Source organism: Pezoporus wallicus, unplaced genomic scaffold (assembly GCF_028554395.1).
Source record: "Pezoporus wallicus isolate ANWC-B61680 ecotype Strahan unplaced genomic scaffold, APGP_CSIRO_Pwel_v1 contig_7237, whole genome shotgun sequence".
Classification (NCBI taxonomy): domain Eukaryota; kingdom Metazoa; phylum Chordata; class Aves; order Psittaciformes; family Psittacidae; genus Pezoporus; species Pezoporus wallicus.
Window position 1 is genome coordinate 162,548 of NW_026635802.1, and position 20,391 is coordinate 182,938.

The 20,391-nt window shown below is 45.0% G+C and overlaps 1 protein-coding gene across 3 annotated transcripts in view; it reads right to left on the reverse strand.

Annotated features, from left to right (window-relative positions):
• The window catches only part of PLCD1 (phospholipase C delta 1), a 58,207-nt gene that overhangs the window by 22,394 nt on the left and 15,422 nt on the right, over positions 1-20,391 (reverse strand). For 2 of the 3 annotated variants that reach the window (XM_057398273.1, XM_057398271.1), the window contains exons 3-4: positions 6,445-6,673; positions 1,458-1,587 (exon numbers count right to left, since the gene is read on the reverse strand). In XM_057398273.1, coding sequence (XP_057254256.1) covers positions 1,458-1,587; positions 6,445-6,673 — 359 coding nt within the window. Of the gene's footprint in view, positions 1-1,457; positions 1,588-6,444; positions 6,674-8,331; positions 8,417-20,391 lie in introns of those variants that run through there. The other variant, XM_057398274.1, reaches the window with a different exon arrangement.

Consider the following 20,391-nt stretch of genomic DNA (forward strand, 5'->3'; position numbering starts at 1 on the left):
AGATGGCTTAAATCAAGGTTTAGTAATTACTTGGAGACCTTAAGCAAAAACAGGATTGAACTTCTTCAAGTTTCTACCCCTAGAGCTGTCTTGTAACTATTGCAGTAGCAAAGGAGGTTCACTGAATGGAGACTGCACCTCTAAAAAAAAAAAGGGTGTTCTTTTCCAATTTTCAATGTTTGAACATGTAGGGAGTGACTCATCTGACATATGTGAGATGCATCCTTTAGGATGAGGTAAATCACACCCTGGTCTCCATTACTGGGTTGACCTACACAGACTGCAAAGGATGTGCGTTAGGGACTACTTCCAATGTAGAAGTCTGCATTGCAGACATCTAATTCGATCAGAGGAATCCTAGCCTTACAGCTATTCTTCCAGGGTCTTCCTGAGAAGGGAATCAAGCATGGGATATGCCAGCCAGAGCAGGCACTACATCTGGAAGATTTTGCAAGCTGAAATTCTTCAAGATCTGTTGATGACCTTCCCCAATTCTTGCAGAGTTGCCAGAGAGAAAGAGACCTCATAAAGCAACAACTAGGAAACTTGTACCTCTTTGGGGGAAGGTCCTAGTGAGATCTTGCCAATCTTCCCTTCTATCCTCTTACAGGAAGAAGCAGGAGAATTACCGTCCAGTGCCCAAACCCACCCACATGTTTAACACTGATCAGAAAACGCATTTCTAAAACTGCATACCCATGAATTCAAATCCTGCTTCAGACAGGATGGAAGTCTGGAAATCATCCAGATGTTTTATCTCACCTCAGCAGGAAGGCTTCTTCAGAGAGAAACCAAAAGCTTAACAACTGAGAAATTTTCATGCCTTTCGTTTATTCTGATAGGCTCACCCAGCAAGCCAAATCTTGAGAATTTAGAATTGTATGTCCCTGACCAGATTAAATATGCCTTGGGGTATTAAATCAACAAGGCTGGTGCAGGCTTGGGAGCAATGTTACGTATCTATTATGCATCTGGTCTTGCTTTTTGTTTTTTTTTTCTCCTTAATTTGCACTTTCTTTTTACTTATACTGCCACTTGGCACCCTCCTCCTCTGAGATGAGGATCTAGATTCGTAATTGTAACTAAACCGATTTTAGCCAGACTTCAGCATTGACATGTGGTTGTGGTACGCAGAACTACTGAAACACCCAGGACTCAAAGAGCACTAGAACTTTGTTTTTCCCTTTATCTCACATTATCCATGTTTGCATCTCACCTCTAAATCCTTGGCATCAATAGCAGAGAAAGAACTTAGCACACATTAACGAAAAACATTGTGCTGGCCTAACTTAGGTCTTAGTGGGAATCTGCTGAGCACCAAAACCCAAGAGTGCTTCCTTGGTACAAGAAAAGATGCTAGGAGCTCACTTTAGCTTAGGTCTCCAACAAAAGGTGAAAGCTGTGGGAGACCTTGACCTCAGACAAAAGTAAATAATTTATCTGCTTGCTCTCATTACCTGAAAAATCTTCTTGGCATGATAGTCATCAACTTCAATGTTCACTTCTTTCAGGAAATTCTTGAGCTCTTTCAAGCTCATCTTGTTGTCTTTGTTTTTATCAGCTTTCCGCAGGCAGGTATGAATCCAGCTGCAGGATGATGTAAGGAAATCTTTCCAGGTCAGTGCCTAGCCTAAATACCACCCTTCTGCTGCCCACGGCAGGGAGGAAATCCTCTTATAAAGGCTCTGAACCACCTCTCCAGCTACTGCAAATCAGCATGCTACCACTGAACAGCCTACATCATCTCACCTTCTTCTCTGAAAGAGCAAAATGGTGCTTTGGCAGAAGCAAAATGCACTGTAATACAAGCTACTGTGACCCAGGAGAAGCTTTTCACCATCTGGCCAAAGGCTGGATCAGCTTTCTGTACCCTGTAGGAGTTTCTGGCCACAGCCAGAAACAGTCTGATTTCTCTTTTATGACAGACAGTACATTCTGCTCTAGACTGTTTAAAGGGGATAGAGGAAGCATGAAAAGAGCTCTCAAGTACAACTTGGTAAACTCATTATTACAGATTTGATCAGTATTCAGTATACCAAAGTGAACAAAGAGCAGAGATTTTCTAAAAAGAAGCATTAATACAAATTTCTGGACTCACCTTCAGCTTCTGTATTTTTTCAGGGATTTCTAGCTATGTCTTAAGAACTCTGTTGTGGGCAGAATCAAACCAAACTTTGTGGGTCTTGGCTACCCTTCATGAAATGCATGGGATCTAATATTGTATCATACTGTGATAGTAGTTCATAAGAGCTTAGTTTATAATAACTTTAGTATATCTATGGATCTGGAGTAATTACTAAAAAAGTGAGCTATTTAATGTGATGTCAGATAATCTGAATTGGATTTCCCATGTTCATTCAGTCTCTCAGGAAAATAATGTTAGACAGTTGAGGTACCTTGCTTTTTTAAATAACAAAAAACTCATTCTTTTTTGCATCATGGAACTGACTCTTTCTAATTTGCTTTACTGTCAAGTAAGAAAAGCATCCCGAAAAATACCCTATTTTTCAATAGAAAAATGATCAAAGTAACGATTTGATCTCCACAAATATAACCTTCTGTATCTTGCACAGGAAGCACTGCTTCAAATTCATTCTGAAAAACATCTTTAAAAATGCCCAACCTGTATATTAAGCAGAGTAAACCTCAGGATCAGCAAATACCAGCTGAGGCATTTAGTACCGTAACATTTTAACTGGGCCTTTCAAAATAACCCCCAAAAAGGGCATTAACTGACTGCCTTAGGGTCTGTAGACATAACCCTAAAACAAAGCATTCACCACAGCTACCACTGCATTCAAGTGTTTCTGAACTATGGAGGTAAGTGTAAACTGTTTGTAAGTATTGTTTGTCTCATGGAAAGTTGAACTTTCTGTCTTTAAAAATCTTGGCAGGTGCTAAGCAATGACCTCACACCCTTCTGTCTAAGCCTGGTAATATTAATATTCCCTTTCTTTAGACACGGAAACCAAAATAAAGAGAGGCTGCATTTCCCAGCTCTCTCCAGGGCCCTGAACCAGGGTCTGATTCTTCCCAGAAAACCAAGTTCGAGTCATGAAGCTCCCATGCACAGAGGATGCTCTGCTGGGAACACAGTTCCATCCACGGCAGGTGGAAACCCGTCCCCCTCCACCACATGTGCTCCAGAGAGGGTCTGCTCAGCATGTCAACATGGTGCCAACAGCAATGCCATCCATTCATACCTGACCCTCACACCCCAGCTCCCCTTCACAGCCCTCCTTAAAAAGAACAGGCAGGAGTAATGTGCAGCACTTGTGAGCCAACAGGAAATCCAGTCTGTCATGGCCAGGTGAGCAGCAGGGTTAGGCAGCACTAACTGTGTGTAGAAATTACTCTTTTTGCTGTAAGCACTGCAAAAAACCCCACCATTTTAGAAGTCTGCAGTCATTTCCATGGAGGATGAGCACCCAGAGGTCATGCATATATCCAAAGTCAACCCTGGAAAGCAGTATGTGGGCAGCAAATGCATCTGCAAAAGTGTATGCCAGGGTCCTGCCTGTGAATGGAGGATGCTTTCCTGCTCTATCCATTCCAGTAGGAGGTAAATCAGAGAGCCCACAAAAAGCACAGGCACACAGTGGGCCCTCTCACTGCAAGGGCAAGCAGCAAAGAGAGAAAAAGGAGACTAAGGACAACTGAAGCCTCAGCCTGTTGCTGCAGCGAACAGCAGAGTTTAGTCCCCAAAACACTCAAACTCCCCATGCACCTGGATCCCTCAGGTTTGAGAGGATTTAGAGGAGCTGGATGACCTACACACTTCAGTTGAAATTCTCAGCTGATACAAACACCATTTTGCAGCCCTGCTTGTGGGTCTCCTTTCACCTTACGCACCCATTTGGGCCTCCTGGGTGGACTTGGAAAAAGCTGTTCCCATGCCTGTATACATCCGGAGAGAGCCTGCTTCCTGCCTCTTGTTTTTACAGGATCTGCCAGCTCCAAGCCTACCAGCTTTCTATTAGAAACCAAAGAGGAATGACTGAAACTATCTGGCAGATATCCCATGAATGTGCTCAGAAGAGAAATGCTGCAAAACTTCTGGTAAGTGTTTTCCAACCAGAAGAAACGCTCATATTTAAATCCCAGAATTGAAGCAGATGGTGCCACACTGCTAAAATGAAATGTCCCCTGTATTTGCCGGTCTAAAGTCTCCCCTGCACACATGCCTGGAATATTTGTTAAATAGTCTCTGCCAGCTTGTTGCGGAGTTGAATCTGAGGCTTAGTGAAACAGCACTGTATGTTTAAAAACATCAGAAGTACTCATCAAGCATGTGGGGCTGGAAAGGACACATAAGACACTAAATAAAACACCTTGCTAACACAGGCAACTCCGTCATATTATAAACAGGACAAAACCCATCTGAAACTAGAAAGGTTTTTGTTTTCATATTTGTTTTGAAAACCTTGCACATTCCTTACTTGCTTTGCAAGGTTTTAGAGGCTGGAAGAGATACACTGCAAGGCAACTCTCCAGTCACGGGGGACAGGCAGGGGACCCAACACTTCTCCTCATGCACTGCCTTGTCCCATCTGTGCTCACAGATGTGGAGAACGCTTGTGAGGTTTAAGGAAGATCTGAGTGAGCCCACACTGCCAAGCAAACCCAGTGAAGACAGACTAAATTTAAAATCCCAGGCTTTAATTAAACATCATCAAATTTCAAATGAGAAATCATGCTGTTCTGTAATTCCAGGTTACGTTAAATGGCCTGAGACAATCCCAGATTGGAAGCCAGCACTGCACGGTAATTACTCTTCCAGAAATACAGCTTGCCTACCCACCCTATTTAGCTTCTATTCTGCTTTCCAAAGACAGAGAGGCACTTTTCCATGCTGGAAATTTACAGCCTTCTTCCCTTGCAAATGTCATTGTTATTTTTCCCCCTTTAGCAATCTTGTCATTTCTTACGGGGAAGTTTTTCAGCAATATATTCAACCTGACACACGCCAGGGACAACTTTCTGTAGCCCAGATTTTCCCCACACATTGAGGAGAGGAGGAAGCCTTCACATCTAAAAGGAGAACTGCCAGGGTACCACATTTCCAACTTGTCTAGGGACTGCTCCCTATCACTATGGACACACAAATGGTAACACTGCTGAGGAATGACTTTACAGCCTAGGGCTTGAAAAACCATCCAAAAAGACACTCATAGTGCAGGAGATAAACACAGCACATCAGAACTACTCGAGTCTGATTCCTTTAAATGAGCAGCACTATTAGTTGTGGAAAGTTGTGCAAGTGCAAAGGTTGTGCAAGTGCTTATTAGACTTCAGAGAATCCACAGAATAGAAAAGCCTTATGAAAGCTCAGCATTCATGTGCCACCTCCTTCAGCATCAGTACATCATTACCCAGCAGGGAATCCACATGGAGTGAAGCCTTGACTGAGGGCAAGGCTCCCTGCTGCCTGCTTATGCTCAGACTCCTGCTCTGTGACTTTCCCCAGCTGAGGATTTTGCTCCTACCCTCCTCTCCACAGATGTGGAGATGAACAAGGCATGAAACTCACACAGCTTTCTCTGTCTGAGAACACTATCTGTTCACTCTGATAGCTGGATGCCTATCTTCACAAAGCTTAAAGGATTTTATGATTGATGCAACTCTGTCAAATGAGAGTGAAATCAGCCAGCAGGTTCAGATCATGGTTAGTGTCTCAGAATTACAGGCACTGGAGAAAATCCATCAAAAACTGTGCCCACAGATAATTTCTCATTTTATGGATGTGAGAGCTGTGACTGCAAAGCAACTTAGTGACTGAAATGCAGCCCCAGGGAAAATTCCCTGTGAAATCATCAGAGACAGGATTTCACCCAATAATCAACTCCTGCTCCGTTTCACAACTAACTCAGCCTCGTTTCCTGCTCTGCTAATTTTCCTTTCTGATGTCTGAACTGTCAGTAGAGCATTCACAGATTCTTTTGGGGCAAAACTTCCTCCCATGCCGAGGCAATCAAGGAGTAATTTCACCAAAGTCATTGGAGCTACCCCACAGTAAATTTGGCAGTCAGAAGAGAAGAATCAGTTCCCTCGCCTTGTATTACTGAGAAACGTGATAGACAGTACTGTCTTTTCATGCCTCACCAAGAAGTGCCTGTCCTGGAGTTTACTGCAATACAAATGAAACAGACCCCTGGGAAATACAAAAAAAAAATAATGACTGTTTTATCTGGAGCTCCCTGAAAGAGGCAATTCTTTGCTTCAAGAGATATGTTAAGCCTGAATTGACTCTTGCTGGTATCACCGTAAAACAGGGGGAAAAAGCATTGGAAACCAGAGAGTTTGCCTGAGTGCAAAACCAGTGCGAGAGAAAACTCGGTGCCCATGGTTAATACGACAAAAGGGTGTTAGTCTACTATCTCCACCCACAGAGAAAGACAAGTGCATCTTTGTCTGTGATTAATCACTTTATAACGCAAAGGATACTGTTGGAGTTTCTCTTTCTGGTTCATGGAGTTGCTGTGGGCTATGATTTTCGCAAGGCCAGAGATCCAATGGTTGGCATCGTCCTCCGAACTCGCAATGAGGTCTAGGTTTTTCCGCTGGTCTTTGAAAATGATGGAAAAGCAGCGATACTCTGGGACATCCTTGGCATATTTTTCCATGCCTTCTGTTTTATGGCCTGCCCTCACATCCCGAATATCTTCAATGGAGACTGTGGAAAGAAAGCAGAGCCTGCTGTCAGCAGGGGTTCAGTCAGGCTTATCTGTACTTGGTGAGGGATATTAAGAAAGTACTCTTTTTTTCTGCAGCCTCTGGAGGATACCCTTCCCTCTTCCCCCTTCCCCAAACTTTGTCACTAAATAAAGCTCAAATCAAAAGGAGCAGAAAAAGCAAGAGATTTTTAAAAAGAAAAACCTTTCCCTGTTCTTTATTTAACAAAGATTCAGGATATGTGCTAGATGCCATACTGCGATATCATGTTTATGAGATATAAATCACTGCCAAGAGCTTAGTCCCAGACTTTGGAGCATTCCTGACTTGATCTCTGCCCCTGTCTGAGGGTGGGGAGAGTGGAGATGTGCCTCCCTGTGAGCATCACCTCACAGGAAAATGAGAAGTGACTTCAGTAAAAGGAGGGCAGGGGCCAACCAGTCATTCCTTAGTTTGCAAAAAAGTGAGAAGGCAAAATTTAAAATCCCATATATTCTTCTCAGTCACACAAGTGCGAATTAGGGAGGCAAAGACCAACTTCAGAGAAGTCTGGTGTCACCCATACTCCACCCTCACCCCTTTCAAGGGTAGACTTGATCTTTTCCATTGCAAGACAGTAAAACACTCCTTTCAAGTCTATCCTTCTCCATTTCTACCTCTGCCCCTCAGCTAGTGGAAATGAGCCCTGAAGTCACACCATAAGGCAATCCAGAAAGAGCAGTGCATTCGAGAGACTACATTATTAAACAAGTGTAAGTAATGGAGAGATGCCTGCATTGCTCCTGAGAGCATGCAGCTGCCCTCAAACTGTGCTAAAATTGGGCAAGCCCCCAGCAGCATGCATAGCCTCTTTATGTCTTTCATGGCTCACTTAATACATCTGCAAAGGAATGAGAGGAAAAGCCAGAAACTGCTTAATCACATTTGACTGCTGAGAAACTTAAGACTGAAGTAGAGATGACACCTACACACAATAATGGCAAAAATGTTTGCCAACAGTGATGGAGCCCATAAGTGAGAAAGCCTCATTGCATTTTCTCTAGTTAACATTTTGCAAACATCTACGAATACCATTTCAGGGCATGCATAGAAAAGACAATACAGCTGAGAGATATTCAGCCACCTTCTAAAACAAGCATGCAGACACAGACAGATACAATCATAGAATTTGGGGGGAAAAAAGAAAAAAAAAGCTTAACTTCTCTATCTCAAACTATAAATTACAGGTAAAATTTAATTCCTTTGTCAGAGATGTGTGAGACAGATTTTATTTGTGCTTACATTGTTGATAAGTGGCACATGCCTATAAAGTATCCCCACTGTTAGCTGAACAGGAGAAACTTGCCTTTAAACATCCATTTTATCCACTCCTTTATTTAAACAGGTGCAATGTCACCATTAAAATGCCCAGTTCATTCAAAGTCAACACTGCAGAAAAGCACAACTCAGTATTTACCCTGCACATTTTCAGCGTGGCTTCCCTGCTATCATCCAATATTTATCAGCTGCTCTTTAGAGTTTGAAATCTTCCCTTTTTTTCCCAGGGCAGTCATGATAATGCTCAGCTGATGAGGGGGGAACATGACCACCCAAAACTTCAGTCTTCAAAACTCAGTAACTTTCCAAAACCGACACCTGACATTTGCTTTAAATTCTTACCACATGTTGGGGTGGCCAAACATCTTCCACTGCACTTTGCTGGTTTGGTTCCTATACAAGAACATACCATGAGAACCTTCAAGGAGCTGGCAAAGCTCCTCCCTGACAATTATGAGCAATTATCTCTGTGTGGTCTTTCATTATCACTTTGTAAAGGCCAAGAGTTGATCAGTTGGAGGGGAGGAAAAGGTTGGGCTGGGATGGGCTGCCGTGGAATTATGTTATCTGGCCAATTTACTGTAGAGTGAAAGTTTTTGGTTTTGAGTACTAAAATCAGCCTTAAAAGAAAAGGGCTGCAACTTCCTTGCAGCTGCTTTGCTAATAAACAGCCTTGCTCTTAGCCCACTAAGTAGGAGATTAGGCAAATGACTGTGATTATGCCTCAGGTAGAACTACACCCTTCATGTAAAGGATGCTATCATGTTTGGATGGATTCAGTTCAGTCAGAAAGTGTAAAATGTTTAGTTAGGGTCCTTTTATAGCCAATGTAAAAAAAACAAAACCAAAAACCAAGAACCTTTTGGAACACAAATATTCTGTCCTGTTCAATCAAAAAACTTTAGGGTGAAATAATTCATACTCTTAATCCATGGCTACAGTGGACCCTTGAACAGAAAGTCCAGGCTGAGCATCAAAGATGCAGACATGCATCATGCAGGTGGTCCGTAAGTAGATGATTCTTCTCCACTCTGGGTCTCTTCTGGTTATAACAGTGCAAGTGGAAGGATCATCCTGTTGTTCCTCATCACCTGCCAATTGCTCACCACTTCTTGGCTCATAGAAGTTATTGTCCCTTCAGAATGGCTAGCTAGTCTGCTTGTGCAATCAATCCCTAAACTCTGGGTTGGCGACAACCTAGGGTTTCCAAGACTAGAAAATCTGATGTTAAATATTGGAAATTTAGAATGGATTCTTTGGAAACCATAACCTGGCAAAGTGAATCCACTGGAAAAGAGAGCTGTGTGGGAGGAAAAAAAGAGTGAAAACCTGTGTCTGGAAGAGCTGTCTTGATCCCTCTGGGGTATTCCGAGAAGAGGATGACAAAGAGCACAGAGCTCTTCAGTGCAGAAAAGGTACAAGGAAGGCTGAAGAAAAGGATTGGTGTCTACTGTAGTCACTCAAGAGATAAAGAGAGGAACTATCAATGCAGTTAAAAAAAAACAGGGTAAGGGAGGACACTTTTTAAAGCTTTCCATAGCTTGGTCATGTGTACTGCTTTCAACTATCAATAAAAAAGATGAAGCCAAAGGAGTCAGCCCAAGCCATCTGCAAATGTTATCTCTTTTCTGGAAAATCTTAACCCAGCATGAGTACATTATCAGCTGCTCCCAGACAGTGAGCATACTGTATTAGCAGTCCCAAACTAACTGTGTGCTGAGCTGAGCTATCTGCATGGAGAAATCAGAATAACTGAGGGACAGAGATGTTTCACAGCAGAGGAACACTTACAGAACACAGCCATCAATCACATATCCCTGCAACCTCCCTGTTCCTTCCCCATCACGCCACAGCAGGGAGGTAACCACAAGCAGAAGAGAATCTGGAAAGTTTGCATCTACTTCTCCTCAGTATTTACATCTGCTGAAGCAGTGGTTAGTGTAAAGCCCAAAACATGAAGCACAGCACAAGGAACCTTGTGTCCTTCCTGGCCTCCAGACATCAAGTCAAACAGGTTACATCCTGATGAGCCTTTCTGGCTGCTGAGGATGCCATTCAGCCACTGCCACAGCCAAAGGCTCCCCGCTGACATGGACATACAGCAGCATTCCCTGGAGCCAGTGGAATTACTCGTGTCTGAACTAGTCTCAAGGAGATGCTGAGAACTTTCTTTTTAATCCTCCTTTCAACTGTCATCACTGGATACTGCCTTTGTGCTCCTCCTTTACCAATGCTCGGCCCAGTGTCTCTTGTTGCACCCACAGCATTAGCAGGCATGTGTGAGTCAGGCCCGCAGGAGGTAGGCGGCTGGTTTTAACAGCCTTGATATTTTCAAGCAACCAACACGTATTTTTGGGGTATTTCTCTTGATTTGAATTTCTCTCTTCACAACTTTCTAGGAGCTTGCAGTTACACTTGCAAGATCATCTCCTCGGGCAGAAGGAAGAGGAACACCTCTCAAAGGAAAACAAATCTGTGATTCACACTGATGTGCCGGTAACCAGACTTAGAGAGTCTGCAAGTACCCAAGTCCAAAACTGTGACTCACAAAACCTTGTTGAGCCTCCCCTGCGGCTCCACCTGACCCAAAACTCCCCCACCCCCAGAAGTTAGATTCTTCCTTCAAGGCTGCCTGCCTCTCTCCAGCAGGATCTGGGCTGGCCTGACCCTCCAAGGTGGCCTTGAAACACACCCCAGTGCAAGGATTTTAGCCTTGCATGCATGTGGAGAGGGGGTGGCCATTTGAGCGAGAATTATTCCTGAAGGAAGCAATAGGAAGAGACATAAATCAAATCTCCCCATCACCCTATAAACCATAATCCCAGAGCTTTTAGGCTTCAGGAATGTATTCAAGTCACATGTATGCACTACAAGCCACTGGGCAGGCAAAACTACAAGTGTTGAAGAGACATAAGGACAAGCCTGACAAGGTGCCTAATTAGCACACTGCTTTGAGAGATGAACTCTGGCCACTGGCCTCTCCATCTCTTCTCCCATCACTGCTCCTCAGACTCTGCTGGGTGCATGGACAGTAAAATACTTCAGTAATCCTAAAGAAAACAGGGAAAGGAGGAACAGCATGGGAAATAAGCAGGAGGAGTTGGAAACCTGTGTTAAGTTGGAAACCTGTGTTAAGTCAGGAGATTATGATCTGGTGGCAATTACAGAGACGTGGTGGGACAGCTCACATGACTGGAATATAGTCATGGAGGGCTATGTCCTTTTCAGGAAAGACAGGCCAGCCAGGCGGGGTGGTGGGGTTGCTCTTTATGTGCGGGAGGAACTACAGTGCACCGAGTTCTGTCCAGGGACAGATGATGAGCGAGTTGAGAGTCTGTGGGTGAGAATTAAGGGGCAGGCTGGCAGGGGCAATACTGTTGTGGGTGTCTGTTACAGACCACCGGATCAGGGTGAGGAAGTTGACGAGGCCTTCTACAGGCAGCTGAGAGCGGCCTCACAGTCACAGGCCGTGGTCGTCGTGGGGGATTTTAACTTCCCTGATGTTTGCTGGAAGGACCACTCGGCAACCCAGCCACAGTCCAGGAGGTTCCTCCAGTGTATGGATGATAACTTCCTCCTGCAAATGGTGGATGAGCCGACCAGGAGAGGAGCGCTGCTGGATCTCATCCTCACTAACAAGGAGGGTCTGGTCGAAGCAGTAAGGGTTGAGGGCTGCCTTGGTTGCAGCGACCACGAGATGGTGGACTTCAGGATCTTGTGTGGCAGGACTAGTAGAATACCAAGTAGAATTGCAACCCTGGACTTTAGCAGGGCAAACTTTGGCCTTTTCAAGCAATTGCTAGGGGAAATCCCATGGGCAAGGCTGTTTGAAGGTAAAGGGGCCCAAGATAGTTGGTTGACATTCAAGGACTGCTTTTTCTGTGCTCAAGATCGGAGCATCCCGACACGTAGGAAGTCAAGGAAGAGGGCCAAGAGACCTGCGTGGCTAAATAGGGAATTGCTGGGTATGCTCAAGTGGAAGAGGAGAGTTTACAGGTCATGGAAGGAGGGGCTGGCCACTTGGGAGGAATATAAGGCTGCTGCTAGAGGATGTAGGAAGGCAGCTAGGAGGACTAAGGCATCCTTAGAATTAAACCTGGCGAGAAGGGTCAAGGACAGCAAAAAGAGCTTTTTCAAATACATGGCAGACAAAACTAACACCAGAGGCAATGTAGGCCCACTGATGAACGGGATGGGTGCCCTGGTGACAGAAGATAAAGAGATGGCAGAGTTACTGAATGCCTTCTTTGTCTCTGTCTACTCTGCTGCAGGCAGTCCTGAAGAGCCCTGTACCCCTGAGACCTTAGATGAAGTCAGGTCGACGGAGCGGTTTGCCTTAGTCGATGAGGAATGGGTTAGAGATCAGTTGAGCAATCTGGACATCCATAAATCCATGGGTCTAGATGGGATGCACCCGCGGGTGCTGAGGGAACTGGCGGAAGTCATTGCTAGACCACTCTCCATCATCTTTACCAAGTCTTGGGAAACGGGAGAGGTGCCTGAGGACTGGAGGAAAGCAAATGTCACTCCAGTCTTCAAAAAGGGCAAGAAGGAGGACCCGGGTAACTACAGACCGGTCAGCCTCACCTCCATCCCTGGGAAAGTGATGGAACACCTTATCCTTGGTACCATCTTAAGGCATATCAAGGATAAGAAGGTTATGAGGGGCAGTCAACATGGCTTCACCAGGGGGAAATCATGTTTGACCAATCTCTTAGCCTTTTATGAGGAAATAACACGGTGGATGGATGATGGCAGAGCGGTGGATGTGGTCTACCTTGACCTCAGCAAAGCATTTGACACAGTCTCCCACAGCATCCTCATGGCTAAAATGAGGAAGTGTGGACTGGATGATCAGGTAGTGAGGTGGACTGCGAACTGGCTGAAGGAGAGAAGCCAGAGAGTTGTAGTCTATGGGGCTGAGTCTAGTTGGAGGCCTGTAACTAGTGGAGTGCCTCAAGGGTCAGTACTGGGACCGGTATTATTTAATATATTCATCAATGATTTAGATGAGGGAATTGAGTGTACTATCAGCAAGTTTGCTGATGACACTAAGCTGGGAGGAGTGGCTGACACGCCAGAAGGCTGTGCTGCCATCCAGCGAGACCTGGATAGGCTGGAGAGTTGGGCAGGGAGTAACTTGATGAAATATAACAAGGGAAAGTGTAGAGTCCTGCATCTGGGCAGGAACAACCCCAGGTTCCAGTATAGGTTGGGGAACGACCTGTTAGAGAGCAGTGTAGGGGAGAGGGACCTGGGGGTCCTAGTGGACGACAGGATGACCATGAGCCAACACTGTGCCCTTGTGGCTAAGAAGGCCAATGGCATCCTGGGGTGTATTAGAAGGGCGGTGGTTAGTAGGTCGAGAGAGGTCCTCCTTCCCCTCTACTCTGCCCTGGTGAGACCGCATCTGGAGTATTGTGTCCAGTTCTGGGCCCCTCAGTTCAAGAAGGACAGGGAGCTACTGGAGAGAGTCCAGCGCAGGGCAACAAAGATGATTAAGGGAGTGGAACATCTCCCTTATGAGGAAAGACTGAGGGAGCTGGGTCTCTATAGTTTGGAGAGGAGGAGACTGAGGGGTGACCTTATCAGTGTCTATAAATATATAAAGGGGGAGTGTCACGAGGACGGAGCCAGGGTCTACTCAGTGGCAAACAATGATAGGACAAGGGGTAATGGGTACAAACTGGAACACAAGAGGTTCCACTTAAACTTGAGAAGAAACTTCTTCTCAGTGAGGGTGACGGAACACTGGAACAGGCTGCCCAGGGAGGTTGTGGAGTCTCCTTCCCTGGAGACATTCAAAACCCGCCTGGACGCATTCCTGTGTAACATTATCTAGGTGTTCCTGCTCTGGCAGGGGGATTGGACTAGATGATCTTTCGAGGTCCCTTCCAATCTCTAACATACTGTGATACTGTGATACTGTAACAGGGGCGGAGGGCAATCACCCTTTGCCTCCCTCCTGTTTGACTGGCAACCTTTTGAGAGGAGATACTTTGTCAAGAATCTTACAGAAAACAGGGAGTACAAGGAAGTGAACCTGCATCTCCTGCCGCAGCATGTGAAGGACAAGGACTGAAAATTGCTTCTCCTTCCTTGTGCCTTTGCTGATAAGGAGACAGAGGAGGGTCAATGTATAGATACACTTGGTGGCACAACTGAAAGAGCTGCCCTTGAGTTACTGTGCTGTCTTTGGCTGGAGTACAGTTATTTTTCTTCACAGTATCTACTATGGGGTAATGTTTTAGGTTTGTGCTGGAAACAGCACTGATAACACGGGGATGTTTTAGTTACTGCTCAGCAGTGCTTCCACAGCTTGCAGCAGTGCTTGCCTCTTCTGCTCCTCACCCCACCAGGGAGCAGGCTGGGGGTTCCCAAGGAGTTGTGAGGGGACACAGCCAGGACAGCTGACCCCAACTGACCCAAGAGATATTCCACACCACATGACATCAGTTCAGTAATAAAAGACAGGGAAGAAAAGGAGGAAGGGGGAACATTCAGAGTGATGGAATTTGTCCTCCCAAGTAATCATTAGGTGTGATGGAGCCCTGCTCTCCTGGAGATGGCTGAATACCCACCTGATGATGGGAAGTGGTGAATGAATTTCTTGTTTTGTTGTGCATGCAGCTTTTGCATTACTAATTTAACTGTCTTTAACTCAACCTATGACTTTTCTCACTTTTACCCTTCCGATCCTCTCTCCCATGCCAGCAGGGGGGAGTGAGTGAGCAGCTGTGTAGTGCTCATTTGCCAGCTGGGGTTAAACCACGACAGTTACTCATTAGGGGAGGGGAGCTGTTTTCTTCACTCTGGGGAAAATACTCCTCAGATCCCTTCCTTTCCTTATCCTACTTGCCTGTTATTAACAAGTGATCTCTACAATGTGGCATTCAGTCATGTTGAATTACTGCACCCCGCTCTGTTTCAGTAAGTCACTTCTATTCACTGTCAGGAAATGCAGATGAGAAATGTACTCAGCTGTTAATAGCTTGCACACAATACTGCATGTCTGCAGAGAGGTCAGACCTTCACCAGCTGCAGTTCAGCCAGGCTGGCTTAGCATCTTGTCAAGAACAGATGAAAGCTGCTGCCTGACCCCAGGACTGCCCTGCCAGCAAGGATATCTGCAGTGAGACTACATGGATTTCACAACACACTGAACACGTGGGGCAAGCTGGCACTGCATGCTGCTTCTCTCTTTGGTTTCACCCCAGAAAAAGCAGTTTAGTTGATTTCAGTTTCACCACAGGTGGCTGATGCTAATGGCCAAACACAGTTGGGATCAGGGCCTTTGTAATCAGCACAAGCTGGAGCACCATCAGCTCCCCTGGACCAGGAACACCAAACGCTATCCATCACCCTCATCCCCGAGGGGGCTTTCACATAATGATTTAAGGGTGGCTTTAGCATGAGCCCCACTGTGCTGCGTCTTCTTAGTCCTGACCGCACTGCTCTTTCATCTCCCTGCATGTAAATTACTGCAGGTCCCAGCTGCTAATTCCTCATCCATTCTCTTCTCTCCCTCTCCGCTGATGTGCTCAGCATGTTGTTTTAGCTTGAGATCTGCTGCACAGCAGTCAGCCCTCATTGCTGGTGTGTGTCACCAGCTGACAACCAGTGATATAATGCACATGTAATTTTACAAGTTGTTTGGAAATACCTTTTAATATCAGGTCTTTACTCAATCTTTCTGTCTACCCATCACAGCTTGGGGCGTTGATGTAAATAGAGTGATCTCTATTTACATTCCTTCCACACATCACAACCAGGACCCTGCAAACTATTTCTGCAACTAGTTTCTACTTCTGCCATTACAGTGCCACTAAATCTGGATCTAAGGCTCTCAACACTTCTGTCTTTGCATTTAACATATGCTATGGAGAATAAGGTCAATATTTGTCAGCACACTGCCTGTGATGAAAACTGTCCCAGCAACACATGTGGTGGCCTGATTTAAAATTAAATCTAAGAAACAGGCAGCTCTGCATTTGAAATGACTTGTTTATGGGTTGAGTGATTTTGATACAAACTAATGAGACCCACAGACAGACGGTTTTGTTTTCACAGCTGATGGCCGCCTTGCATAACACATTCACATCAGCAAATATTTTTCCAGGAACAAGTACATGTCTGACTGTGAAGCAATGATCCTAAAGAAACTGCCTATCCAGCTCCAGAAGGAAGCTGTCAGTGCAGTCAACTACCTGCTGTGTGTATAGAGGTTGCTGAGAGTTTCTATTGACTTTAGGCATTTATCACGGAGAAGTTAAAGTTTTCACTTCCCAACTCAAGAAGCACAGAGCAAGATCACATCCTTTCTGCTCTTCTGCAAGCAAGTTCAGTGCCTTAATTCAATGGAGACAATTGTTCATTCTTCCACAAAAATGGTACAGTATGTTCATCACATGACATTTTAAGGGCATTCCTAACTTTCACAAGAACCCAGAAACGAAGGAAAAAATTTCCTGATGAACACTGGTAACAGGCTATAAACATAAAATTTTTGAACTATATTTAAACCATATAAAAATAGCCTATAATTGGGTCAGAAGTCTGAGGAACTGGAGCAAAATCTGTGCATTTTTAATAATCAATTATTAGATCAAAATATCAATTTCATTACTTTAAATCACTTGCATAACATGATGACAATCACATGACATTATGCCAATTATCATTTGCAACCCTCAGTTGCACAAGTAATTTAGGTCACCTCTGTAAATTGCTCCCAAAACTGATTCTTTAAATGAAAATACAGGGAAAAACCCAAACAACAATAGTAGTTTTTAAGTAAAGCTTTTGGCCTGAAACTGAAATATCTCATCCAAAACTCCTAAACTTATTTCCTGACTACTCTACTCTCGATTCAACGACACACCCCCCAGTGAGTCATCCTTGGTGCGGTGGGAGCTCACTCATGGCTGTCATAGGAAACGTCATCCCCCTGAGCCTCCAGCAGAGAAGGAGAGCAGGAGGTAGCAAAACACCAGCTTCTCTGGTGCTCCACTGTAGTGCACCTAAATCTAAATAACTTATTTAGTCTTTTCCCTCTGGCTTTGAATATTCTGTTTCTCCACCAAAAGCTCAAAAAGATGTTTCACTGGAAGGTTTCAACCATCCTTACAAATCCCCAGGTTCAGACAGTTTTTAAAGGAATTGAGTCTGGCTTAAATGAGCTCACACTAGGGATTTCAGCTGGTATAAGAAAAGACTTTCAAAAATAGATTTCACTGAATGCAGCACATGCCTTTTTGTTCTTCTTTCCACTTAGATGAGACCTGATGTTTGACCATAGCTAAACAAGACAGTGTTACTAACAGGCTGCTGCTCTTTCAACACAAGCCCCTCTTCCCCCTTCGGCTCTCCTCCCTCCCATCACAGTGACATGCAGGAGTGAACTGGTTCCAATTGAACTGTTTAGCAGCCCCATCACACAAACTTTTTTTTCACCCCAAAATTATTAATCCTGCCACTTGAACCCTGTTTTCTCAGCCCAGGAAGAAAGCCATCACATGCGTAAAGGCCTCACAGGCCAAAAAATCACAAAATAGTTTGGGTTGGAAGGAAACTGCAAAAGTCATCTAGTTCCACCCCTCCTGCAAAGAGCAGGACATCTCCAACTAGATCAGGTTGCCCAGAACCACATCCAGCCTGGTCCTGAATGTCTCCAGGTGCACCCACCCTCTCTGGGAACCAGTGCCAGTGTTTTACCACTCTCATTGTAAGGAATTTCTTCCTCACACCCAGCCTGAATCTCCCTTCTTAGTTTAAAACCATCACCCCTTGTCCTTTTGCAACAGGCATCGCTAAAAAGTCTCTCCCCATCTTTCTTACAGGCCCCTTTTAAGTACTGGAAGCTGCTCTAAGATCTCCCCAGAGTCTTCTCTTCTCCAGGCTGAACATGCCCAACATTCTCAGCCTTTTCCTCACAGGAGAGCATTCACCCCAACTGTATCTCTACATGACATTTAAGATAATAGAAAGCAGCAGTGTGTTTATGGACCTGCTGTGCAGCTCAGACACAGGATTTAGCAGGTCATGGTGAAAAACAATTTTTTAAAGGTTCTTTTGTGTAGTTCTTCATGCCAGCATTCCTATGTTTTTGCTAGAGCAAGCCAGAGAGTACACACAAGGCATAACATGTTTGTTGGAAAACAGTAGATTTAAGATGCTTCAAGGGTTTTTGGAAAAAACTCCTTCCTTTGGCCTAAATGAAATATTACAAAAAATAATGGATAATAAAGAAAAAAAATGGATTAGGTACTTTCTATGTGCATAGAAATGATATTGGAATGGCAGCCTATACCCCAAAGAGTCCTGTCACAATACTGTTCTAAAAGGAAAAAGCCCTGGGTAACAGAGCTATCATGGCAGCATCCAGTCTAAATTTCTAGTTGTTTAAAATAAAGACAACAGAGGAAGGTACTGGTCATACCCCTGTATCCAACCCAGGCAACATCTGTGCCTGTGACAACCCTGCTATGTTGGGTTTTTTAACTTCAAGCATCTGAGATTTCTCTGTCTAACTTTGGCGGTCCCCAGTTTTATCTACTAGACATCACCACACAATGGTTTACAAATAGCTTTGCTGTATGATTACAAGAACAGTAACAAGAATAACAGGAAACTGTCCACACAAGAACATAACCCTTACCCTTCCCAGACTTTTCTCCTCTGAGGTGTCTCCATTTGCTTGCTGTCAGCAATGCTGCAGATAAGATTAGACCTCCTGCTAAAACCTTCCAGTTTCCATTTTGCTCATTCTTTTTCCTCCCTAAAAAAGGGCAGCTTATCTGAAGTTCTAGGAAGGCTTTATACTGGAGGGCAAAGTTACTGTCTGTTAACAAGGAAGGGTGACCGGCTGGAGAAACTCTCTTTGAAGTCCCTGATTTTGAGTATCAAATCGTGAACCTGCACTCTTCCTCTGATTTGACCACCTTCACACACTGGACCAAATAAGGTGGCAGCCGTAGTGACAAAGCCTGCCAAATGACACTGACCAGGGATAATCCCCTCTATACCTAAACCCAAAGCAGCCTGGTGAAGTTAAAAGCTCAAGAAAGAAACTCAAACCCAGAGACCACTCTGAAAACTTGGGAATGGAAGGTCTCAGAAGACCAAGAGAGGAGCAAGGCATGGGAAAATGGATGTCCTTGGGGTTATGGCATGGGACTGGGCAGTCAGTACTCATCTCTCTCATTGACTTCCAGGTTGAGGTGTCTCCAGAGTAACTGCTGAAAGCAGCCCCAAGGTGGGCCTCCAACCCTCCTGAAAGCCTGCACCACAGGCACTGCTTCACATCCTCCCAAGTACGACAGAGCCTACCCCAGAACACTGGTAGGTCAGCCTGGCACCAGACATGCTCTTGCAGTCAACTGGGAGTAGGAGCGCAAAGCCAGTCTGGCCGGAGCCCTGCCAGAGCTTGCTTTTTCAGCACAGCAAGGACAAACTCTGCTTCGACTGCCTTGTCTCCTTTCCTGCTGTTCTGATGACAAAGAAAAGAATCTTCATCTGGGAAAAGGTGTGCATACATGAAGACATTACGGAGCATACGTGGGGGTGTGTGTCAGTAGGCAGTATTCCTCCATCTTCACTTTGCACTGAGGACACTCCCAGCTCATAGCAAGATCTCCTTCCCGCAGTGGTACTGCCTCTGTCTCCAGCAGCATGGCAACTTTGGTCGTGCTCAGTTAGAAAAGTGTATCGTGAGAGCTGTAAATGTACACCCACATAGACACACTCCCCATCTTTGCTCAACACTCAGCTCAAAGGATCTGATCTTGATGCAGGGCTCTTATTACAGCTCAGTATATAAAAAAATCACAGTTGTGCCAGCTCTCTGCCACTGCCCCAGCAACAGAGGCAATAGGTTCAACCACAGTTTCTCCAACCAGACATCAAGGTCCCTGGAGCCACAGCATAGGGACCCCCTCTCATTTACTTCAGAGGATCAGGTGGGGTCAGGCTGGAGGTGCTCTCAGCCCCCATCATTTGGAAACTGCTGTCTAAAGAAAGCAATTCTGAAAGTCATTCTTCTCAACTCATGTCCTTATTTGCTTTCATAGAATCATGGTTTGGTTTGGAAGGAACCTTAAAGCTCATCCCGTTCCAGCTCCCTGCCACAGGCAGGGACACCTTCCACTAGACCAGGTTGCTCCAAGCCCCATCCAAGACATTCACTGGGAAAAGACTTTGCTTTTATATGGGACAGAGCTCCACAGAGCAGGCACTCCAAGGGAGCAAACATTCCCCAAGGCCTCTATGTGCTGGGTTTTTTCATGGGTTATTGTGTTGGTACCTAAACAGCCTAGCTGAGCTCAGGACCCTGCCATGCTGGGCATGCAAACAAACAGTAAGGGACAGCTTCCAATACGAAGCATTTTACAGCTAGATAGAGGA